The sequence below is a fragment of the Rhinatrema bivittatum genome, chromosome 7 (genome assembly GCF_901001135.1).
Source record: "Rhinatrema bivittatum chromosome 7, aRhiBiv1.1, whole genome shotgun sequence".
Taxonomy (NCBI): domain Eukaryota; kingdom Metazoa; phylum Chordata; class Amphibia; order Gymnophiona; family Rhinatrematidae; genus Rhinatrema; species Rhinatrema bivittatum.
In genome coordinates this window covers 242,756,490-242,782,831 of record NC_042621.1, presented here as the reverse complement: position 1 = coordinate 242,782,831, position 26,342 = coordinate 242,756,490, and the positions used below count along the sequence as shown (strand labels likewise).

Here is a 26,342-nt window from a genome sequence, read left to right as displayed (position 1 = left end):
GGGAATGGGAAATCTCTCCCCGAGGCCCCCCTGGACCACCAGGTAATTTTAAAAGGTTTTGGGGGGGTCGGGAGGGTGGGGTCGATTTAAAGGGTCGGGTGAGTTTTTTTTTGTTTTTTTTTTTTTAGCGGCGCGGGCCTCCCTAAAAAAAAATTAGCGATGTGAATTGGAATTGGAAACGGCCTGGTGTCAGCCCCATGTATCTTCACAAAATATTGTGCATTGTTGGCTTTACATCTGCCTGAATGATTAGTCAAGAACACATCTTGAGCAGGTGCTGCAGAATCAATGTGCAGATCCTTCCAAGTGTTCGAATTACTAGGGTTTGCCATTATCTGTTCCAAGTTCCAATTGTAGTTTTTAGGAGCTCTGCTAGGCACAACTTGGGCAAGAACCTTCCTCCTATAGTAGAGGATCATTGCATTGAATCTTCTGCTAATATCAGTTGAGTCAGGAAACCTCTGCATGGGGCATGTTGAGATTGTTTGACCTCATGGCATCAACAATATGTGTGACTCCCTTGGCACATCTTCACATGAAAAGAGCCCAGTGGACCCTCAGATCACAGTGGGATTAAGCCACTCAAGATCTTTGCAATAGAATCTGAATCACTCAGTAACTGAAGGACACCCCTGTCCTGGTAGTTAATCCATTACCATACGGCCAGACATACCCTTCCAGATTCTTCCAGTCCAAATTTTCCTGACCTTGGATGCATCCAACCTAGTATGGGGAGACTACGTAGAGCAGCTTTGCACCCAAGGTCTTTGGCTGACTCAGCAAAAGCTTCATCAAAATTTATTAAATTATTTCCTAGAGCTAATGGTGATCTGGTACACTTTGAAGGCTTTCAGAAATTGGTTGGCCAACAAAGTAATTCTCGTACAAACAGGCAATCAGATGGCAATGTTTTACATTAACAAGCATAGAGGAATGGATTTATGCTTCCTGTGACATGAGACTGTCAGATGTGGGACTGGACAATTTCTGAAGCCTTGCTCCTCGAGGCTCCTTATTAATTAATAGGTTATCCCTGTTGGCATAAAGAACTTGCTTATATGCTTTTTTTTTAACCTATTATTTAAAAATAATGAGCCTCTTACACGCACAATGTGCTCTATTCCATACTCTTCGAGGACTGCCCACACTAAAAACATCATCTTACATCATTGACCTATGCTGGCATCTTTGAAATCTTTTAGTGAACCACCTATTTTTGTAGTAAGAAAATGGCAAAATTTGAGAACACAGTTGGTACAGTGTCATCGGGATGATAGATTGAGAGAGAGTGAATATGGTCAAATTTGCTGTGATGCATGTTCGGTATGCACATATGCTTTATGCATACAAACATTTAGTCATTCTAATTTATGATACCCATATAAACTTCCTGGGTTATTTACTTGTCAAACTAAAGGAGTTTATGCTATTGTTGTGTCCATGTGATCTCGTATACATTGGTCATACTAAATGATGATCAAATTGAGATTCATCGAACATAAAAGTTGTATTAAATCAAAGAAAGAAAAAAATGCTCCCTTAGTTAATCAGTGGTTGCAAAAATCCCATTTCATCGAAGATTTGAGATTTTTTTGTTATCCGTCAAATTCATTTGAATAATGGTGGTAATATTTCTGTTAAACCACTGTTCCAAGCGTAATAGTTTTTTTTCTTGGCATATAGAGTCCTAGTAGTCTAAATAACCAAATTGAATGGTTGTTTTTTTGGTGAGGCTAACTTTGATTGACATTTAATATTAGTAGCGTGATGAGGGGTGTATTTAAAAGAGAAATACGTCACATTACATCGGACCATTGACGCTATTACAGCTTCTTTAGAGAGACATGTTGGTAAGAATAAGGGATGAAAGGTAGATGCCGTCTTAAGTTTTCTATGCATTCAATAATGTTGATAAGTTATATTTTGTAGAATTTTGTGTTTTTGAGGTGATTAGAAAATTGTGATATGATTTAGATGTTTTTTTGAATTGAGAGAAAACTAGCATTACATTTTGGGGTGTGTTCTATAGCTTTAATATTTGCTGAACTCCATTATTATCAAATATGAGATAATGGCCAAGAGATGGTGTTGAAGTCGCATAGTAGTACTTGTCATTGAATGTATGTAAATCATTTAGATAAAATTATTACAACATGAGGTAGGTTACATTTGGAATATTAGATTGTGAATGTACTATAGATTTACTAGCTTAAACAGCCACTTATTTTGTATTTGTTATATGCTGAATTACTTCCCCAATGAAGCCTTTTTTTTTTTAGGGCGAAACAACGAATTCCTTGTATCAGTACCCCAGAACGTAGAAGTCTTAGTGGTTGTCTGAATACAATTCACCTTTTCCTCTGCCGTTGAAGCGGGGAGCAATGTTGCAGTTTTATTCAACAAGCTATAAATTTTTGCCTGTGAGCATTCTTTCAAATAACAAAGAATCTCACTTGATATATGAGGGGCCACATTCTCCTTTATAAATATACATTGTTTCTCGGCTATTAAATATGATGTTTGTTTAGGTATTGATAATTGATACATCATATATATACAGTTTTCAAGTTTAAGCAGTTTCATTAAAAGCATCAAGGCTTATTAGTTAAGGTTAGTAATCTCCATGCCTTCTACTAAGGGTAGTAACTGCCACACCAGCAAGTTTACCCCCATGCATGCTTAATTTCCTTTAGCACTTGGCCATTGACGCAGTCCTGTGCTTTTTCCCTTGTGTCTGCATATCAGTATCTCAGACTGTGGAAGTTGGGGACCTTGGTTGTCATCTGAATCTATTCCTCTATACTTGTTGATGTAAAACATCACCCTCTGATTGTCTTTGTACAAGAATTACTTTGTTGGCTACCTTTTTTCCCATAGGTGGGCCCTTGAAGTCTAACAAGAATCAAGACCCTTTAAGATCTAGATACCCCTGCATTTGATTAAAGTTTTCCCAGGAGCTACAGCTAAATTAACATGGCTGACAACTTTCAAAGTCAGATGCGTTAATTTATTTACATGGGATTACTTTTATGCATGAGTTGCTTTGCATGGATTTGCAAAATTAATGCATGTAAATCCCATACAAAGCAGCATTGTAATAAGGGTGGGAATCTAGGAGAAACTATACAAAATATCATCATGTTAGGGCTATATTGCATAATATGCACTGTTTAATTTGTGTTATAGCCCTACCATGGCTTGATGCATCACCCTATAAGGTTTTTACTTCTCCAAGACTCCAGTCTGCCACTGAGAAACATATTCTCTTCAACTAAAGCAGTGTTGGTTCCCATAATAGAAGAACAATTTGTAGAAAGTGAATGTATTTATTTATTTATATAGATTTTTACCCTGCCCAATTACCAGAACCTTATCTGAGAAGTATGCAGTTCCAGCTTTCTCTCTTTTTCTTGAAACTTGGCAGCTACTTGAGAGGAGAAAGCACAAAGCTGGCTAACAAATCCTTCCAAATCCCCTCCATTCTTGATAAAAATACCAAGTCCTCCAAGATGACTGACTTTGCTGCAAGAGGGATCCAGCCTTTCCTGATGTCTGCAGCAGAACTGGAATCTCAAGCCTGGGCGATCCTCTGTTAAGTCTCTCAACGGCCTCATCCTCTTCCTGGACACTCACAGGTTTCACCCCAGCCTCAGACTCCCTTAAATCTGACATCCACCCCAGTTTATGAAGCAACAGCTTCAGTTTCTTATCCAGAGATGTACCTCCAGCCCCATCTAATTCACCATGTGTCAGTTGGGACATGGATCCTTGTTGCCCTAGGCACAAGAACCCCTTAGGCAGTGAGAGTAGATTTCATACCTTGGGGCTCAGGGGAATGTTAGTTCCCATAGGAGATGCCGAAGTGCCTCCTTCTTTTTTCTCTTCCTTAACTCTCCCCATTCCAGCAATCAGTGGATAATATCCATGAGTCCAAAGAGGCTCCCACAGCAGCAGAAGTTGCAGTGGTAACCATTCCTGCTTCTTACCGATTGGAAGAAGTAATAGTAAGTGGAAAATAAGTCAGGAACCCTCACAGAAATGTTCTCTCATGTTAGAACCATCTTGTGGCCACAGAAAACCAGATTTTATGCAAGTGGGGCCCACCCATAGTAGATCTGCTTGTCCCTTCAGAACAAGTATTTCCTGTTCTTCTATTCAAGGAGAGGGTCAAAGACAAACTGCCCTCAGTTGGGACCAGGGTCTGCTATATGTATATCCTCCATTTTGTCACATGACAAAACTTGTTGAAACTCAGAAGAGACTGTGCAACTATGATCCTCACAATGCCTTTTTGACTGAGGCAGATTTGGTTCTCTCCCCTTTGGGAGATGTCCTTCAGGGATTCAGTGAGGCTGGGGAATTCCCCCAACTCTCATCCCTCAAGATCAGGGGCTGTTGTGCCAGACTGCAAGGCTGTAACATAACGTTCTCTCCACACATTTACATCACATTGTTTGTTCAAGGACTCCCAATGGGACAATATGTTTAGTCAATCTGCTCTGAGGAATCTTAGGAGTGTAGAACCCAACTCCATCCTTTCTAAGACCTATTGTTTTTAGATACCAGGTTGCCTCTATAAAAAGTAAAAAAATTCTAAATTGGCTTGTTGCCTCAAAATGTTTTGTATTTTGTACCTTTTTTGTTCGAGCCAGTCTATAGCTGGGGATTGTCAGTGTGTTAAGACTGTCATCCTGCTTGCCTTGGAGAAAGCAGAGTTATTTAAATAACAGGTGTTCTCCGATGACAGCAGGATGTTAGTCCTCATGACACCCACCTCCCAACCTCCCATTGGAGTTGGTTTCTGCAAAATTATAGACTTGGGTTTCGTGGCAGTATGTTTCTAGAAACTTTGAAGTAAAAGTTCTGTACTGGTCTCCATCTGATGATGTCACTAGTATGAGGGCTGCCATCCTGCTTGTACTTGGAAAATACTTGTTACAAGTAAGCAACTCTGGCTTTATTTCTGTATGATCCAAAACACCCCTATACACCTCACACATTTACAAATGTATGTACATATTTACATCACTATATAAATCCTGTTTTTCATCTTGACATTTATGTATGTTTCTCTGCACAGATTGCCTAACTGGTACTTTTTGTCAATGTTTTCCCCTTAAGGTGCGACAAGGTTTAAAAAGTTATTCTAACTGGCCAACATATCCCCAATTGTATGTGAAAGGTGAACTTGTTGGAGGGTTGGATATTGTTAAGGTAAGAAGGAAATCTGTTTTCATGCATTTAGAAAACGTTTGTTATTCTTATGAGTTAGTAGCATTTTATTATTATGGGCCTTGATTTTGTGGTTGAAAAATTAATTTTATTATCAGTTTTAAATAAATTTACACAAATGTAATGTTTTATTCCTTTATAATGAGTACTTTCCTAGGTGATGGGAACATTCTGATTTTAGTTTTGAACTACCTGTATGCCTTATTTTGGGGAACATGTTCATGGATAACTTTAACTCTGCTCTTGCCACAATGTGACCAGGGGGAAGACTGGTGCTCACTTGCGCTTTGAATTCCTCTGGCCCCCCTCCCCCCGTTGTCTGATATTAATGGACTCACACGCGCTCTGCTTAGATCGAAATTTTGTTTTATTTGTGGACAAATTAATTGGCCACAGCCCAAACATAACATTTCAACCTATGAGTATAATACACTTAATATCTTAACTTTTTAACAAAACGTAATTCTTAAATTGCACATGACTAACTCCTGGTGACCAGCGCCTACCTCAACTGACAGGTGCTAGGCCCAAACTGCCGCTGGCGAATAAGGAATTCCCCAGCCGTGAAAGCCGAGATGCTGTCCAGGCGCCTGGCCGTAGTAACCACAGCGTCATCATAGTAAGGGGTTGCCCGGCCGTAGAAGGGTCTCGGGTCGAAGTGCCCTCTATACTCCCCTTCTCGTCACCACTTCCCTCTGCCGACAAAGCGATGAGAGTCTGGGTAGGAACTTGCTGGGCCGCCTGCCTGCTCATGTACTCCCGGGCCACTGGCCCCATGCAAATCCATAGTTAAAATCTGTGGGGCCTCGTCACCGCACCATGGTATCCTGGTAGCAGCCCTGCTTACCAGGGTACCCCCCCAACAAGCTCGGCTGCAGCCCAGTTCTTGTACAGGGTACATCTTGGTACAGGGATGGTACATCTTGGTACATCATGTACAGGGTACATCAGGGTACAGGGATGGTACATCTTGCAAAGCAGTCTTGAATATGTCCCACCCAATGTCTGTCAGATGCACCCCATCTGGTCTAAACAAGCCGAGGCTCTCGTTTAGCAATTCGTACTTGATGGTCAATCCTCCAATAGTGGGCATAAATCTACTCACCCACTTATTGATCTTTTTTCTGGCTTTTTCGACTGCACAATGAGACCGTTCACCTTTCCATACTCTCCGGGGGGATGATGTAAGACCAAACGATCACAGACTGTGAGAACATGTTAGCCAAACTGGCTATATCGCCTTGAATTTTTTATGTAAGTTGTACACTGAGCATTGAAGTCAGGTCATTACCCCCCCCCCCCAGATGCACAATCAATGCATGGGGGGAGGGGCCGGTAGATCGATTCATGTCCATCACAGTCTGCATCAACTGGTCCCATCTCATCCCTGGGATCCCTTTCCATATCAAAGAGATTCGATGAATGGCCAAGCCCAGGTGTCGTCGCAAGAGTGCCCTCTTATGTGCCCACCATACGTAAGAGTGGCCTAGTATCCATATGTGGCGTAGCTGTGGTCTTTGATCATCACCTGCCAATGGACATTATTGCCTTATCCTGCATGCCCAGATCGGCCGCAGTGGTGGCCGCACCATGGCAAAAGGAATGAATCATATAGCCTGTGACATCGGCGCCTACCACCTGCAGAGATAGGCACAGCAGCTTGCTGATTTGATACCTGGTTAGAGGGTTACCGTTCGTGTGCACAAGCAGCTGCCCACCGCCGGGCAGGCGTCTTTTCTATGTAGACTCTCGTACGATGAACCGGGCATGAGGCCTCCCCTTGCCATTCATGCAAGAGTATCTTAGTCCCTGTGCCTGATTTGTCTGTTTTTGACCGGCAAATAAGCAAGCACGGTTTGTTTCGATCTATAACCACATCATCCCTCTGCAAACAGGCAGCACTCGGTTTGTAGACCAAATGCGCCGTCAACTCACTGACACGCAATGCGGCGTAAAATGCCAGGGAGAAGGCGCAGCGGAGCAAGTGGGTTTAAAAAATATCGAAGCATACTGAGTCAAGTGAAGACAATATTTGCCATAGCAGGCTGCAAGAAATGGGCATTCGTGAATCTCTGGGCCTGTCTGACTCTCTCCCAACCCATCATCACTCTTTTTATGGGAAACAGGTCAATGCAACAGCGCAATCCCAGGACCTTAGAAAAGAATGAGAGGCCTGCCAATCTGTTAGCCACTGATGCCCTGCTTTTCCCCTGGCGCCTGCAGTGTATTATGTATCCCATCAGCATGGTGATCGGAATGGGCCACTTTTGTCCTCTCTAGCAATTACTAGGAAATTCCAGAAGTCAATTAAAGCTTGACCATAGCTCTTCCTTGTGTTTTCCGCTAGGGACCCCAGGATTAGCTCCCAAAATTCGCGGGGGGGGGGGGGGGGAGCCAGGGGGGGGAGCCAAGTCGCCAAATTTCCTCTGGTATGGGAGTTGGAACCCGATCCGCCTTCGGCGCAAGGCATCTGAAGGCCACCCACTGGAAGCGGGAGAGAGAATCAGCTATATTATTCTGGATACCGGGAATATGAGCTGTGTGACATGAAATGTTATAGTATAAGCACAATAGTACAAGCTGTCTAATAAGGGCATTGGATTCAAAGGTACGCGCTGACGGTCCGTTGATGACCTGTACTATTGCCATGTTATCTGTTCTGAATACAATGTGACATCTGGATAATGACTATCCTCATATCTTGAGGGCCACTATAATAGGGAACAGTTCCAGGAACGTTAAGTCCCTGGTGACCCCGTACTCATGCCAGCTGGGTGGTCATCGCTCCGCATACCAAGCTTCCCTGAAATAAAGTCCAAAGCCTATGCCGCCTGATGAGTCTGTGAATAGTTCAAGCTTGCTATTGTTCTGGGGTGGGTCTTGCCAAAATGTCACCCCATTAAAATGCCATATAGATCCAAAATGGCGTCTTGAAGGAAGGCTGAGTGAGGAAGGTGCTCCTGATTCGAAAAAAAATTTCCGCAGAAAATGCCTCACATGAAGAGAAAAGGGAGAGTCCGGGCTGAAACTCCAACAACCCCGACCGTAGCCCTTTCTCAACCAGTCATAGAGGGCTTCTTCACGCCGGTAAATAGACCTCCGGGAAATGAGTCTGTGGCAGGCGCTGGTGTGGAGCAGATACCAGCGGCCTTAGACATGAATACCACTTCTAAGCCCCGGAGATCCCGTGGCTCCCCTACCGCTGACCCACATACAACCCCTGCTTCTGGGTCAGAACGCTCACCTCATTGAGGAAGGAACGGAAGGCCGTCTCGGAGTGGAAAGGGAGGAGAATGTTGTGGAGACTGGCTCGGTTGTGGTGACTCCCGAGAATCCTCGGCGGCAACAGCTGAGTGAGGTCGGAGTAAAAATTCTTAGTGCCTCACCGACGACATCAACGCCAGAGGGGCAGGAAGAAATGGCGGCGGCCCTAGACATTACGCATCAACGCCGTCAAGAAGCGCCGGTAAGCGTTATTTTACCCTCTCTTGAGGATCAAGGGCAAAAAATTACCTTGGAGAATGTATGGACAGTGTTATTGGAGTTGAAAACCTCAATAGTGAATATGTCAAGTATTATTTCAGCTACACAGAATCAAGTACAAAGTTTGGACCCAGTAGTGAAACAACATACTGAAAAGGTTGAAAATATACAAGAACAAATTATTCAAATAAAAGAAGTACAGGTTGGATTGATAAAATCTGAAAAGAATAATACAAGAAGAGCAGAGAATATAGAGAATCAAGCCAGATATAGAAATCTGAGAATATTGAACTTTCCCCGTGTAAAGTTGATTTCTCCCATGGAACAACAAAAAATTTCTACAAGAAAATCTGCAAATTTCTTCAGATGCTATACCGTCCATAGAAAAGATTTTTTACATCAAAATTGGGGAGAAGCCAGGGAAAGGACAAGAGAATATAGAAATACAATCACAAGATTTGGAAAATCTAACAGGGTTCCTGGAACAGTCTATGGAAGAACAGATAGAATTTCGGGGAACTCTTTGTGTAAGATTTGTTTTCCCCTCGGACAGGGACACTATTTTGAGGTTATTTCTCCGTAACAGGAATAAACTTTATCTTGGTGAATAAGTTTGGGTTTACCCGGACATTACAAGAGATACGCAAATCCGCAGAAAGCAATTTCTTCAGATAGCTCAGGAAGTAAAAGACCTGGGAGCATATATGGTGATTCGTTACCCTAGCAAATGTGTGGTAAAAATAAATACTCAGATATGTGTACTTTGATCCTCAAGATCTAGGTAGTTTTCTTGATTCCCATAAATCCTTGAATAATGTTACTTAATGCTACCTAAGCTTCCCACGGGATTGAAATTAAAATTGTTGTGCTTTCCTTCTTTCCTAAGAAAAATTTATTTCCAATGTGCCTAATTTTGGACATTTTGGATCTCCGATTTCTTTATAAATTGGATGTATAATCAATAATCAGTATTTTCTTCTGTAAGTTTGATCTAAATTAGGTAAATTACTTGTTTGATTATGAATATACAAATTTTTGCATTGACATGCATTTAAAGTTTTGCTGTTTATGTAAGCTGAAAACTAATAATGAATAAATATAAAATGCCGTATAAATAATTCCCATATGCCCAAATCCTGTTTGATTGCCTTAGTCACTCATATGCAATGGTGTTTTTTGCTTACGCCAGCCGTGGCCAAGGAAAACCTGCATAGAAAGACTCTTCCCCCTGGAGGCAAAGCTGAGCAGGCCAATTAGAGATTGAAATTGGCAGAGTGTAGCTTTTTTAACCCAACCAATTTCTGGAATAGCGCTTCACAATTTTGCCACCTTGGATTCCGGGAGCCGCAAGATTTGTGCTTCTGCGTCAAGTTCAATCCCCAAAAAGGTAATTAACCTAGCTGGGCCCTCTGTTGTTTTGCTGCCAATGGGACACCAAACTCATGAGCGACTGCTTGTATGGTAGCTAACAAATGCTTGCATTTTTGTTCATCCCTTCCTACCAGCATAAAATCATCCAGATAATGAAAAACCTATTTAGATCCCGACCTCTGCTCATCCACCCATTGTAAGAATGAACTAACCAGCTTGAAATACGCGCAAGAAATTGAGCAGCCCATTGGGATGCATCGATCGTAATAATATTGACCTTTGAAGTGGAAACAAAGTAGATGGAATGAGTCTGGGTGTACCAGTAGAAGGCAAAAAGCGGACTCGATGTCCACCTTTGCCATCTGTGCCAGGTGGCCAGCCCGTTTTATCATGTCTATGGCAGAATCAAAGGAGGCATAAGGTACGGAGCATAATGGGGATCAATCAGATCATTGACTGAATTCCCAGGAGGGTATGACAAATTGTGGATGAGTCTGAAATGCCCCGGTTCCTTTTTTTGGACCCATGCCCAAAGGAGAAATAACCACATTTGGGAAAGGGGGGGGGGGGGGACCGAATGGGCCGGCTATCCTACGCTTAGCAAGTTCAGACAAAATCTTGTTATAAGCCTCCTCTTCATGCATCACCAAGGACTGAGCGTTGCGGGAGGGTATACTTAGGGTTGGTGGGTCAGCTAGGCATGGGATTTTAAAACCGTGAGTGAAACCATCTGCTATATGATAAGCCTTACCAGAAAAAGGGTAGCTTTGTAGCCAGGAATGCATGGTGCTAGCGTTGATTGATGTTGGAGCCAGCAACCTCGGATGGGCAGTTGGGCGGGTGTAGTGGCATTCTGCGGTCTCTGGAGCCTCAGCATTGTGAAGCCAGGTGAGACTCGAGACTGCAGGAAGAGCAGGAATGCTTAAACTTGCAATTGGACCAGTGTCAAGATCTGGGAGGCCGTGGCCGGGGCTGGAGCGCTGCCTGGCCATGACGGCAAGCTCTGATCTGAGAGAGAGTCGGGACAAGATTCCCACACTGTTGCAGTGGAACCTCTCCGTTTTGAATCACACTTTTTCTTTCTGTAAGATTTTAGAGCATTGCGCATGACCCTGGCTAAGGCTTCCTCCTCCCCGCTACCCTCAGAGGAGGAACCCATGTCAGAGCTGCTATTTGAGATACCCGCCTTACCTATACTCCTGCCCCTAGGGCTGACCCGGTCTGTGACAGGAGCGTGCGGTGCTGCATGCTGTATGATGTATGATGAGTTGGGGTTCTTCTCTTCTGAGTGTTGGAGGCTCTGCACCGTCTGATCCACTCCGCACCATGTGTTTTTGCCTGTTCCTGTATCTCCGACATGAGAACTTCTATATCATCTTGGTTCGCATGTGTTAACGGGACCCCAGCCCATGGTTGTTTTGCCGCTCTCTGTCTGACTCGCAGTGTTGTATCTGCAGATCGATTGTTGGTGGCTCCGCCTTTTTTCGATACCCGCACATTCCTGTTTGCTGACTTTGCCCTACCGCTTCTTGGTAGAGATTGTGCTGGAGCTATGTCCTTTCTCTTGAGAGCCATATCTGTAGGTGTAGTAATGCAAGAATGTACTACAAGAAAGAAAAACAAACGCATGCTGGAAGCCTCCCCTTCCATAGCGCACGTTGAACTATGCTGCCGAATAACCGCTGTGTTATGCAAACTGAACTCTTGCTATTCGCCCCCTATACTTGCTTGCTATCATTTTCCATCAGCAAGATGGCCGCCCCTATACAATCGCAATTATCAGCCTAAGATGGCTGCACCCATACAATATTACACCCATACAATATTACACCCATACAATATTACAATGCCATTCAACTTTCAGAAAGAAATTGAAAACCTGGCTTTTCGCAGAAGCCTACCGCTGAAGGATCTCCTCAACCATCACTGACTCTCACTCCCCCACCCCTCCCCAATCCCTTCCCCCCACCCAACCTCACCCTTTCCTTCTCCCTCTGGACATACCAGGCTAATAACTGCCTAGGATAAACCTATGTTTTTGTATCTTACAGTTTTTGTTGATTTATATATTTTTCTCTCTCTAATTGTTTCTTAGTTTAAACTCTGTACTGTCTTCCATTGCCCAGGTTTTATGCTCCCTGTTTAATGTAACTTTACTTTCTACCTTGATGTTAATTGGTTTCCCCTCAGTTACATTGTAAACCGGTACGATAAGACCTAGTCTTGAGCATCGGTATAGGAAAAGAAATTAAATAAAATAAAATAAATAAATAAAATAATATTACCTGCCATACTCAAGATGGCCACCATCCTGTAGTTCCCAAACCAAGATGGCCACCATCCTGTAGTTCCCAAACCAAGATGACCACCATCCTGTAGTTCCCAAACCAAAATGGCTGCCACTATGTGCTCACTAACCAAAATGGCCGCTACCATGTGCTCCCTAACCAAAATAGCCGCCATGTTCCTTAACCAAAATGGCCACCATCATGTAGTCCTACCAAAAAGTGGCTGCCACCATGTATTTTTGGGCAGCCTTCTTGGTGGCCATCATTGGGAGGACCAACATTGCTATGACGCCATTGCCCCTGGAAGCATGCACACACCGAGATGCAGGAAGCACGACCAGGTAAAAGCCCCCCTCCCCGCCCTCCATATGCAATATCTCCCCTTCTAGCTTTCTCTTCCTTGCCCTCTAAACAATAATTGCTGGCTGTATATGTTTTGGATCGCTCGAGCCCCCCCTCCCTTTTCCAAAGCCCTTACCACCAATCTCCTTTTGGACTGCTGTCCCGGTCTGCTCCTGGACTGCTGTCCTGGTCTGCTCCTGGACTGCTGTCCCTTGCTGCAGGACTGCTCTCCTGGTTTTTTCCCTGGACTGCTGTCCATTGAAATTTCTTTTGTCTTCTCTGCTGCTCCTGTGGTGTGAAGCCTGCCTCTCTCCTTGCAAATGCTTGCTCTTCACTTTTTTTTTTTTTTTTTTTAATAGAATGGAGCTTCAGAATGCAGTGAGCTACACAGGGAGCATGGAAAATGCTGCCGGAGCAAAATGCTGCTGCCTTTCGCCGGCTCCCCCAATTTTTGTCTGTTTCCCCGAGCAAAAATGTTGCCTTTCGCTGAAAAAACAATGCTGCTTCTGCCAGTGATGGGCGAAAAAGGGGCCTGCCGCCGCGCGGCTTCCCTTCTTGAGCCCGGCACCGGCTTCCCCACCCCTTTTCCTGATGTCCTCTCCTCTCCCCCTCCCCTGCTCCCATTATGCCCGGCTCCCTTAAGGAGTCATGGGCCCTTAATCTACAGTTAGCCAAATAAGTTATTCAGCTAACTCCAAGTAGAGTTAGCCAGATAACTTGACTCCACTCTGAAATGCCACAAAACATTCCTTACATATTGGGCTGCATTTTAGTCAGATAATGATTTATGTGGTTACATTTATCCTAAGAGCTTTTGATATTCACAAGTCAGCATTTAGCAGACACTTGATATTAATTTATTCAGTGCTTCATTTTCAGCCGATTGGTCCTCCTCTGTCAGCTGTCAGTGACAGGACCAATTCCTTTTCAGAAGGTTGTCCATTCAGAATTCTGAAAGGGGATTAGACTTTTCAATCAATCACCTTTGAAATGTGGATGCCTTTATTTATTTAACACTGTCGGGCCGATACAGTAAGGGGTATTAGCGCGTCAAAAATGCGCGTCCACCCCCCCCCCCCCCCCCCCCCCCGAAACTAATAGTGTCTGCAACATGCAAATGCATATTGATGGCTCTATTAGTTTTTCCCGCGCGATCCAGAAAGCAAAATGTTCAGCGAAGCCGCACATTTTACTTTCAAAAATTAACACCTGCCCAAAGGTTGGCTTTAATTTCTGCCGACGCTGGGGAAGTATACAGAAAAGCAGAAAAAACTGCTTTTCTGTACACCTTCCAACTTAATATCATAGCGATATTAAGTCGGAGGCCCCAAAAATTAAAAAAAAAAAAAATTTTAAATCTGCCCGCGGGTCGGAAGACGGACACTCAATTATGCCAGCTTCTGTTTTCCGAACCCTTGGCTGTCAGTTGGTTTGAGAACAGACGCCAGCAAAATTGAGCGTTAGCTGTCAAACTCGCTGACAGCCGCCGCTCCTGTTAAAAAAAAAAAAAAAAAAAGAGGTGCTAGGGAGGCGCTAGTGTCCCTAACGCCTCTTTTTACCGGGGGCCCTCATTTGAATACTAAATCGCGCGCACAGGAAAGTGGCCTGTGCGTGCGCCGGGAGAGTAGGCTCTCCCGCGACTTTTACTGTATCGGCCTGTGTATAATTTCACAGAAAACATGTGCCCGACTCAGGCCGAGTTTTGCCCAAGAAAAGGGCTGCATCAGGGGCTGTGAAAACATCAATGTTTGAATAAAAGTTAAAACTGAACTATAAAACACACATAATACAATCACCGTGAATATAAATATAAAGAAATAAATCACAGTCACATTAGACACAACAACATAAATAGCACAGATATAGAAGTGCAGTTAGTGCAGTTAGTATAGCTGGGTTCAAAAAAGGTTTGGATAAGTTCTTGGAGGAGAAGTCCATTAATGGCTATTAATCAATTTTACTTAGGGAATAGCCACTGCTATTAATTGAATCAGTAGCATGGGATCTTCTTAGTGTTTGGGTAATTGCCAGGTTCTTATGGCCTGGTTTTGGCCTCTGTTGGAAACAGGATGCTGGGCTTGATGGACCCTTGGTCTGACCCAGCATGGCAATTTCTTATGTTCTTAAGTGTTCATTTAAAATAAAATCATAATCATAAATTCATAAATAATGATAAATGAATGCATGCATGGGGTAATCCATGTTTGAGGCAGATGATGAACCAAAAAAACAAAGATTTGCATATATGTAGAGAAAAAAAGGGAAGGAGGAAATCAAAATGTGTGCTTGGGAAGGTTCTTCATTTAATACAGATGTGTGTCAAATGAAAGTGTGTATATATGTTACAACATCATATATCCAAATATGTAAACCAATATATATTACTATTTAATCACTATAAAATCATTACCTTCAAAAGATTGTGATGGTGTACAACCATAGAGTCTTTGTCAACAAAATAATGGCATATAGTTAAGGAATAAGAGCTGAAATTGTAACGAAAAACGTTATGTACAACTCTTAAATAATTGATTAACTAAAAATTGAAATAATCAAAAAATTGGGGGATATATTACTTCGTCCATTGCATGCAACAACAAGCGTCTGAGCCTGATTCATAAAAAGACAAACCGCACTCCAGAAAGACTTGTGAATTTATCTTTGTGCCAAAAAAGGGGGAACAAAATGGCAATGAGACAGAAGTTATGTTAAAATATAGAATACTCAGCACTTCTTGCACCACATATCAATTGGGTTTTAAAAAAATAAACATGATAAAAAAGCTTTTTAAAGGAAATAACTTTAAAATATGGTATAAAAACAACAGGATGTTGAATATTCATATTATTGTTGTTAATTCAACTGTGAAATTAAGACATTTATAATAAAAAGAATAACTACCAAACCATTATAAATGGTGTGCACACATGCTCATCCGAATAACTTTTAGATTTAAAGAATGTGTTTAAATATGCATACATGTAGGCTTCAACCTACAGTCTGTCAGCTCACACAGGCTGATGCTGTTCAGGAAACTGAAACGGGCAAAGAACAAAGGTAATTCATTAAATGCAATATTGTGGAAATGAATTACAAATGGCGGATTAAGTAACAACGGTACTAGGGAGTGTACAATTGATAACATATAAGTAAATCATCAAAAAATAAATCTAACATAAATATCAATGCACAGAAATGCTCATCTGAAAAACTTTGAATTAATGGATGTGTATATGTATGTATACATAATATAGGCTTCAAAATATAGGGGCGGATTTTAAAACCCCTGCGCGCCGGTGCGCCTATTTTGCATAGGCCGCCAGCGCGCGTAAGTCCCCGGGGCTTTCGAAACGGGGAGGGAGGGGGCGTTCCCGAAACGACGCGGCGTTTTGGGGGCGGGCCCGGGGGCGTGGTGCCAGCCCAGGGGCGTGGTCGAGGTCTCCGGACCACGCCCCCGGGACCGGAGGGCGGAGCGGGGCTGCCGGTGACGCGCGCAAAGTTACGCCTGCTTTCAGCAGGCGTAACTCTGCCAACAAAGGTAAGGGGGGGGGGGTTTAGATAGGGCCGGGGGGGGTGGGTTAGGTAGGGAAAGGGAGGGGAAGGTGGGGGGAGGGCGAAGAAAAGTTCCCTCTGAGGCCGCTCCGAAATCGGAGCGGCCTCAGAGGGAACGGCCTCGGAGCGGCCTCGGAGGGGAACAGGCAGGCCGCGCTGGGCTCAGCGCGCGCAGGTTGCACAAATGTGCATCCCCTTGTGCGCCCAACCCCGGATTTTATAAGATACGCGCGGCTACGCGCGTATCTTATAAAATCTGGTGTACTTTTGTTCGCGCCAGTGCGCGTATTGTTTTAAAATCCGCCCCATAATGTCTCAACCAACTCAAAATGATCCCGCACAAGAAACTGAAATGGTTAGTGAGTGACGCTGAGTGAAGATAATTCATTCAACATGACACTGTGGAAAAGGAATTATAAACGGCGGATCTGGTGACCATGACGTTATCAGAGAGCATGTGATTGATCATGCATGAGTAAACCAACCAAAAAAATAAGAAATATAGTTATCAGTCGGAAAGAAAACATTTTGTTCCATAATTTACCTCTTTCATGGGTTGTCCTTTATGTTCCAAAAAATGGCTTTAAAAATCTAGGTGCCAAAAGAAACATATTAAAAAAAACCAACACACACAATATAATAAAAATCATAAAAAAAAAGATTAAATCTTTTACGTGGTGCTGCTTACATCATAAATCGTTTAAATATGCACACAGTTACTTTCTATTTATGTTTCAAAGTACAGTATCACAAGCCAAATAAACTAATGGCGCATGGGAGAGTTAAATGGATAGCCACTGGCACCAAAATATCTTTACATCATTTCCTGAGGTTAGCAAGGGAATGAGTGCTGATGAACAATTACAGCATCTGCAAATGTGTGTGAAGGCGCATAGAAGAAATCACTGTAATAAAGAAAAAAGTGGCATGAATAATATAAAGAAAAAGAAAATAATGAAACACTGTGCAAATAATGCTGAGAATAGTGTATCCCTTTCAAAATCTGTGACTCAAATCGGTGCCTTTTATATAGTAACACAGACGGGACCACTGGGAAAATGTATGGTATCTCAATAATGTAGCAATATTAATTTGATCATTAATTATAAATAAAAAGATAGTTGAAAACTAAAAATTATTATATAAAAGCTCATTTTTGTTCAAATTAGGGAATCATTTTTATATTACTAAAAGGACAAATATTAAAAGTTATGTGTAAAAAACACCTATTCTGAAAATGAGGCAAAAAATTATTTAAAAAAATATTATTTAACTAATGCAACTGCTTAATAAATAAGTATATGTAGTTACCATAATATTGCCTAAAAGTATTGAAAAAAAACTTAATGGTGGCTAGATGGACTCTTAAACAAAATAAGATTAATGTTAAAAATGTAGAAAAATAAAAACTAATGCCAACGTATTTATTACATTAGAATAAAAATAACAAAAATATTGTTTTAAGATGAGAATGATGTATATAAAAGCCTGTTGGTGTGGGAAAACCATAACACATGCATGTAGTGTAGCTCATAATGTAAAGAATATATTGAAGATTTGTACAAAATATAGAAGGTAGATTACAATGGGTTATAAAAAGACAGAAAAGTTGATTTCTTTATTAAGGCCAAACAGAATGACAGTTTTACATTTAAAAATAAAAGTAAATTGACTAAATTGCCACCTCTCCAATTCGATTTAGGTGTTTGTATAATGCAAAATCTATAATCTTCAAAAACATAATTGGCTAAAATGTAATGTTCAACCATCTGTTTACCTTTGAGTCTTCTATTGATGGCACACGTATGTTCAATTAATCTTTTATTAAGTGGTCAAATAGTCTTCCCTACATACCATTTATTACAAGGACATCTAGCATCATAGATGACACCACTACTTTTACAGTTAGTGAAATTTTTTAATTTAAATGTTTTGCCTTGGCTGGTTATTTCAGTTCTGTCTGTTTTAAGATTTACTTTACAGAACAAGCATGAGCCACATGGGCGATGCCCTGGTGGTCTGATATAAGTATAGTAAAAAACATTTTTAGAGAAGTTTTTTAGATTGAGTAATGAAACTGAGCTAAATGAAAGTCAGGGCTATGATTGTTTACGTCATCTACTACTCCCATGCAAAACAGAGTGCTCCAATAGATGGTACTGGTTGAAGCCCACTGCATGCAAGAGCCTGTGGATTATTTCTGAAACTAACTTCCCATTAGTTAGGGTATTTAGATAGTTTTCCTCGTAGGTTGTTTTTCTGATCTATATATCAGCGCCGTAACTTTATATTGCATGAGAAATCATCTTGCAAGACTTTCTCTTCAAATTTGAAGAACAGTGCTGCTAATTCAGATCATTTTATTGTTAAATGCCCCAATAAATGGAATGCTGTGAGTACTACAAATCCGATTATACATACCTTTGAGACATTGGTTTTGCAAGATTTGGAAAAATTAAAGCAGAAAGAACATAGATGTTTCTTCAATATTAAGAAATTTGAAAGAGACAATCAATACACTATGTAAAGATATGGACATTGTCATCAAGCTGATAGACAAAGGGGGTTCCATAGTAGTTATGGATCATTCCAAATATATAGTGGAAATTGACAGACAGTTGTCAGATACTAATTTTTATAATAAACTAGATAAGGATCCGACTAATGAAATTAAACTTGCAATTCATTCTATTCTGAAAATAGTGAAGTCTGCTGGATTTCTTACAGAAAGAAATTATTTTTGTGTCCAGTACCCAATTATGCCCACAATATGGGGTAGATTTTTAAAAAAACTGTGCCCGCGCAAACAGAAGTACGCTGGATTTTAATATCTTTTAATGTCTTTTAAAATCTGGGGTTGGCGCGCACAAGGCTGCGCAAAATCGGCAGCCTGCGTGCGCTGAGCTGCGCAGCTTGCCTCCGTTCCCTCCGAAGCCATTCCGAAATCAGAGCAGCCTTGGAGGGAACTTTCCTCCTACCCCCCCTACCTTTGTTGGAAAAGTTACGCCTGCCCGGCTGGCTGCCGGCACGCCATGTTCCGGTCCGGGGGCTGGTCCGGAGGCCACGGCCACGCACCCCCGAACGTCACGCCGCCCCCCCCCCGACACGCCCCTCTAGCAAAGCCCTGGGACTTACATGTGCCGCCGAGCCTATCCAACATAGGCTCGGCACACGCAGGGGGAGGTTGGGGCAGGTTCTCGGGGGGGGTACGTGCGTATCTTACGTGCGTACCCCTTTGAAAATCTGCCCCTATATATTTTGCCCAAGATACATAAGTCTGTGATATCACCGTTAGGTAGGCCAATCAGTTCAGCAATCGGCTCTCTATTAGAAACCCTTTATCATCTTCATTGACTGCTTCCTTAGACCGGTATTTCCTGAGATCCCATCATATTTAAGGGATTCCTCTGATATTACCACTCTAGATGATTTTTCTATAACAGAAAATGATCTTTTATTAGTAAACTTGGACATAGAATCATTGTATACCAACATCCCACAGTCTGACACACTTGATATTATTGAATAAATTCTTCGGTCTAGAACCTTACATAATCAGGTTCTCACATGATTGCGGTGATGAAAATTTTTTTTCAAATTTGGTAAAAATTATTATTTAGAATCCAAAGGTGTAGCCATGGGGGCAGCTACAGCTCTGTCCATAGCTAACCTCTATGTAGCCAAATTGGAAGAGAAATTCTCACAAGACAATGATTTCTCAAGCAATATGAAGTTATGATGCAGATATATAAATGACATTTTCTTGATATGGAAGGGTAATGTTGACCAATTGAATTTGTTTCATAGATGGTTAAACAGCCTAGATATTAATCTTAAATTTAGTATGAATTTTGACAAGGATTCTATTTCATTTTTGGATATTCGTATCACAATTTATGAAGGTAGATTTTACACTGACATATCGCAAACCAACAGACACCAATAAATTATTGGATTACAATAGCTGTCATACAGGCCGATTCAGTACAGTGCGCTCCAACGGAGCGCACTGTTAGCCTGCTCTTGGTCGCGCGTTTTCCCTTACCCCTTATTCAGTAAGGGGAGGAAAACGCGCGTCCAACCCGCGGCATCTAATAGTGCCCCCAACATGCAAATGCATGTTGATGGCCCTTTTAGGTAAGCGCGCACGATACAGAAAGTAAAATGTGCAGCCAAGCCGCACATTTTACTTTCAGAAATTAGCGCCGACCCAAAGGTAGGACCTAATTTCTTCCGGCACCGGGAAAGTGCACAGAAAAGCAGTAAAAACTGCTTTTCTGTGCACCCTCCGACTTAATATCATGGCGATATTAAGTCAGAGGTCCCGAAGGTTGTAAAAAGTAAAAAAAAAAAAAAAAAATTTAAATTGGGCTGGTGGCTGTCGGGCCGAAAATCGGACACTCAATTTTGCCGGCGTCCGGTTTCCGGCTGTCAGCTGGCTCGAGAACTACGCTGGCAAATTTGAGCGTTGGCTGTCAAACCCGCTGACAGCCGCCGCTCCGGGTCAAAAGGAGGCGCTAGGGACGTGCTAGTGTCCCTAGCGCCTCCTTTTCCCCGTTTCTACCGCACCACCTAATTTGAATACTGCATCGCGCGCACCGGCGAGGGGCCAGTGCGCGCCCTGGGAGAACGGGCGTTTGTCCGCTCTCCCGCGGACTTTACTGAATCGGCCTGATAGTAAGGCCCTTAAGAAGAGCTTTTTTTATTCACAATTTTTAAGACTTTGGAGATAATGCACTGAGGACAGACTTTTTAGACAAAGATCAACAGAGATGAAATCAAGGTTTTTGAACAAAAATTATCCTGAAAAAATATATAGATTCTGGTTAGATACATGCTTGGAATGTAATAGGCATGAATTGCTTAAGCCAAAAAAAAAAAAAGAACATAGCAACAATATTGTTTGTCCGATAACTTTCACAGATATGTCTGGCAGGATTTGTAAGATTTTATGAAAATATTGGGTAATAACACAAAGCCTTCAATGTTTTAACAACAAGAGATTGATGGTTGCAAATAAAAGAGAAATCTCAGACATGCTTGCCCCGTCTGCATTGCCAAAAAAGGAGATTGTAGACAGACCACTAGGACATTGCACATGTTTGAAATAACCAGCCAAGGCAAACCATTTAAATTAAAAAAATAAAAAAATAAAAATGTTTCACTAACTGTAAAAGTAGTGGGGTCATCTATGGTGCTAGATGTCCTTGTAATAAATGGTATATAGGTAAGACTATTCGACCACGTAATAAGATTAATTGAACATACAAGTGCCATCAATAGAAGACTCAAAGGTAAGCCAATGGTTGAACATTCAATTTTATCCAACCATGTCTTTGAAGATTATAGAATTTTTGTTATACAAAAACCTAAACCAAATTGGAAAGGTGGCAATTTGGATAATTTACTTCTTCAACTCATTCTTGCCCCTAGATTCATCAAAATGCTATAATATACACACTTTCATTTGACACACATCTGTATTACATGAAAAACCTTTCCAAGCACACGTTTTGATTTCCTCCTTCCCTTTTTTTCTACATATATGCAATCTTTGGGGTAGATTTTAAAACAATTTTATAATCCGCGCGCGTATGTGTGGGAGGCACGCATAAGGGAGAGGAAAATTAATGCAAACTGCATGGCAACGCATTCAGGCCTTCCCCAGTTCCCTCCCAGTCTACTCCAATTAAGGAACGGACTGGAAGGGAAATTCCCTATCCCCTACCCTAAACTCCCTCTTTCTTCCCTTCTCCTCCCCATCCCCTAAACCCTACCTATCATTTTGTTTTGTTGTGTTTTATAACTTTAGGTCCCCAGGCTGAAGTAAGTTGCTTGTGCCGGCCGGCTGCAGGTACACAAGTCTTCAGAACCGTATTCAATTTTGCTGTCCCGGCCCACCCCTTTGAAGAGGCCCGGCAGTTGTGCACGTACCAGGGTTTATGTGCCTGGCCGGGCCTGTTTGAAAATTCGCCCAGGATTTATGCTCATAAGCCTCTGAAAATCTACCAGTTTTTTTTTGTTCATCATCTGCCTCAAATAGGGATTACCCCATACACATGCGTGCATTCATTTATCATTATTTATGAATTTGATCATTTTGGTTTTATTTTAAATGAACACTTTTATATCAGTGCTATTTATATTGTTTTAATTGTCTAATGTGACTGTGATTTATTATTTCTTTATATTTCACAGCTATTTTATTATATTTGTTTTATAGTTCAATTTTAACTTTTATTCACACACTGAGGGGCGGATTTTAAAAGCCCTGCTCGCGTAAATCCGCCCGGATTTACGTGAGCAGGGCCTTGCACGCCGGCGCACCTATTTTCCATAGGCCTGCCGGCGTGCGCAGAGCCCCGGGGCTTTTTGTCGGGGGCGTGCCGGGGGCGGGGCCGATCGACGCAGCATTTTGGGGGCGGGCCCGGGGGCGTGGTTTCATCCGGGGGCGTGGCCGCACCCTCCGGAACCGCCCCCGGGTTGCGTCTCGGCGCGCGTGGATTTACATCTCCCTCCGGGAGGCGTAAATCCGTGGACAAAGGTAGGGGGGGTTTAGATAGGGCCGGGAGGGTGGGTTAGGTAGAGGAAGGGAGGGGAAGGTGAGGGGAGGGCGAAAGAGAGTTCCCTCCGAGGCCGCTCCAATTTCGGAGCGGCCTCGAAGGGAACGGAGGCAGGCTGCGCAGCTCGGCGTGCGCCAGCTGCCCAAAATCGGCAGCCTTGCGCGCGCCGATCCTGGATTTTAGCAGATACGCGCATATCTACTAAAATCCAGCGTACTTTTGTTTGCGACTGGTGCGCCAACAAAAGTACGCGAACGCGCATTTTTTAAAAAAATCTACCCCTGAGGTTTTTACAGCCCCTGATGCAGCCCTTTTCTTGGGCGAAACCTGGCATGAGTCGGGCACATGTTTTGTTGTGAAATTATACAGCGTTGAAATTAAGGCATCCCCGCACCTAAGGCAACAGTCTACGTTTTGTTTCGTCAGCTTCTTGGCTTTGATAGACCGTCTCCCGTGCTGTTTTCTTGATCATTTCAATAACATTTCCTAGTGGAGGGACCATTTGGCTTTGAAAGTTGAAAGAATAACCTGTATCTGAGGAGGCAGGGCTTTCTGAGGTGAGAGTTCCTGAGGCAGTGATGTTTTGGAGAGCTCTGCTGATTGAAAGTGGGTTTGGAAGGATGGGGGAGTTTGTTTTAGGGAGACTTATTTGTTTAAGATGAGGGTGTTGGGAGGGCCCACCAGACCTATGGACCAAAGTGTCCCAACAAGAGACTTCACTTCACTTGTCTTAAGGTGATTTTGGGGAGGGGAGGACTCGTGGGAATGGGGTTCAGTGGTGATGGAAGTTTAACATCTGTGCCCAAACAGGCGTTAAATTTCTTGCAGTAAAAGAAGATGCACTAGGCAGCCTCCTCCATAGCACACCTCCTTACATTGCTGGGTAATAGGTAATAAGGCTTATTACTCTGAAATTAGCATGAGACTTTCTAACCTGGATACAGGTTTTATAGCGCAGGTTTTCCGGCACTAAAACCCTCTCTTACATACCGAGGTTAGGTCAGTGCCGAAAAACCCACGCAAAAATGGAAGTTAAAACCCACTGTAAGGTCAGCGTGGTTTATTACATTGGTCCCATAGTGTGGTTGCCTGGTAACTGTTTGAAAAGATGACTGGTCAGTGAGACTTTGACATCAGATCAGGAACCTATTCAGGATAGCCACTCTGACCCTTCTTAATTTTTTTTTTTTTTAGATATAGAGAAATGTATATTTTTGTTACTTACAAAGATCTATTTATGATATGCACTTCTTTTACAGGAATTGAAAGAATGTGGTGAATTGTCGAATGTCCTTAAAGGAGAAAACTGATACAACAGATGGAAGTGCTAATAATGGAGCATCACTTGACCAGCTCAGAATAATTAAATTACATTTAATTTAATAATTGCACCTAGTGATATGACTGGGAATTAAGAGAATTCCAGTTTGCTCATTACTCTTTAAAAGGTCATATTAAATGTACATGGTGAAATGTTTGTGCATTATTTAGGGCTGAGTTGAGCATAAAAAGAATTTGTTCTTCATTCTTTCAAATGTCATATTGCATGTATATATGCAATATGACAACTCTTAATTAAAAGTTGAATATTAAAAATCGTTCTCTGTTTTTCCTTTTCATGGATAATACAGTACAATTCTCTGCCTATTTAGATTGTTCAGTTGGAGTTAAAGTACTCATATAGGAAGAGGATATGTATGTAAGAATCACACATTAACACTGATCCTAATTTTTAAAAGGAAAGAGCAGCTTTTAAACTAGAACAAAGGGGAAAGCCAACAGTCACTCTGCAGCACATGGTTTGGAGGGAGGTATCTTCGAAGGATACTAATTGAGGGGAGTTAGGGCATCCCAACTGAGAGGTTCCAATAAAAACAAAAGTAGTCGATGTGGCTATCTATAAGTAAAGATTCACCTGAGCCAAAAAATTGCAAATTATCCCTGACAACTGAAAAGACTGTTAATACGAACAAAAAACACACTTTGAAATGTCTATATGTCAATGCCAGAAGTCTAAGAAGTAAGTTGAGAGACTTAGGGGTAGATTTTTAAAAAATGTGCGTTCGCGTACTTTTGTTGGCACACCAGTCGCAAACAAAAGTACGCTGGATTTTAGTAGATACGCGCGTATCTGCTAAAATCCAGGATTGGCGCGCGCAAGGCTGCCGATTTTGGGCAGCCGGCGCGCGCCAAGCTGCGCAGCCTGCCTCCATTCCTTCCGAGGCCGCTCCGAAATCGGAGCAGCCTCGGAGGGAACTCTTTCGCCCTCCCCTCACCTTCCCCTCCCTTCCTCTACCTAACCCACCCCCCCCGGCCCTATCTAAACCCCCCCCTACCTTTGTCCACGGATTTACGCCTCCTGGAGGGAGAAGTAAATCCACGTGCCGAGACGCGACCCGGGGGCGGTTCCGGAGGGCGTGGCCACGCCCCCGGACCGCCCCAGGCCGAAACCACGCCCCCGGGCCCACCCCTGAAATGCCACGTCCCGCCCCAAAACGCTGCGTCGATCGGCCCCGCCCCCGACAAAAAACCCCGGGACTTATGCGAGTCCCGGGGCTCTGCGCGCGCCGGCAGGCCTATGGAAAATAGGCGCGCTGGCGCGCAAGGCCCTGCTCGCATAAATCCGCCCGGATTTACGCGAGCAGGGCTTTTAAAATTTGCCCCTTAGTGTATAGCAGTGAATGATGACATAGACTTAATTGACATCTCAGAGACATGGAAAGAGGATAACCAATGGGATAGTGCTATACCAGGGTACAAATTATATTGCAATGATAGGGAACAGCAACTTGGTGGGGGGCGCTTTATGTACGGGATGGCATAAAGTCCAAAAGGAATAGGATCCTGCAAGAGAGTAAATGTACAGTAGAATGTTTATGGGTAAAAATCCCATGTGCGTTGGAAGAGTGTAGTATAGGCATTTTCTGCCATCCACTTGGCCAAAATGATGAGACAGATGAAAAGCTAACAGCAATTAGGGAATCTAACCAAATTGGTAGTATAGTAGTAATGGGAGATTTCCTAATATTGACTGGGTAAATGTAACATCAGGACATGCTAGCTAAAATCCTTGGATGGAATAAATGACAGCTTTATGGAGCAATTAGTTAAGGAACCGATGACAGAGGAAACTATTTTAGATATATTCTTAGTGGAACACAGGATTTGGTGAGAGAGGTAACTGGCATGGGGCCGCTTGCAGTAGTGATTTTAATATGATCAAATTTGAGTTAATGACTGGAAGGAGGACAATAAATAAATCCACGGCTCTAGCACTAAACTTTCAAAAGGGAAACTTGATAAAATGAGAAAAAGTTAGAAAAAAAACTGAAAGGTGCAGCTACAAAGGTTAAGGGGTAGATTTTCAAAAAACGCGAATAGGCGTACTTTTGCTGGCACATCAGGCGCAAGCAAAAGTACGCTGGATTTTAGTAGATACGCGCGGAGCCGCGCGTATCCACCAAAATCCTGGATCGGCGCGCGCAAGGCTATGAATTCTGTATAGCCGGTG

At 42.6% G+C, this 26,342-nt stretch overlaps 1 protein-coding gene across 3 annotated transcripts in view; it reads left to right on the top strand.

The window, feature by feature from the left end:
- GLRX3 (glutaredoxin 3) overlaps positions 1-24,431 on the top strand; it is a 197,430-nt gene extending 172,999 nt beyond the window's left edge. For all 3 annotated transcript variants that reach the window (XM_029609995.1, XM_029609996.1, XM_029609998.1), the window contains 2 exons: positions 5,122-5,214; positions 24,091-24,431. In XM_029609995.1, coding sequence (XP_029465855.1) covers positions 5,122-5,214; positions 24,091-24,141 — 144 coding nt within the window. In that variant the 3' untranslated portion in view covers positions 24,142-24,431. The remainder of the gene's footprint in view (positions 1-5,121; positions 5,215-24,090) is intronic.
- The last annotated feature ends 1,911 nt before the right edge of the window (positions 24,432-26,342 follow it).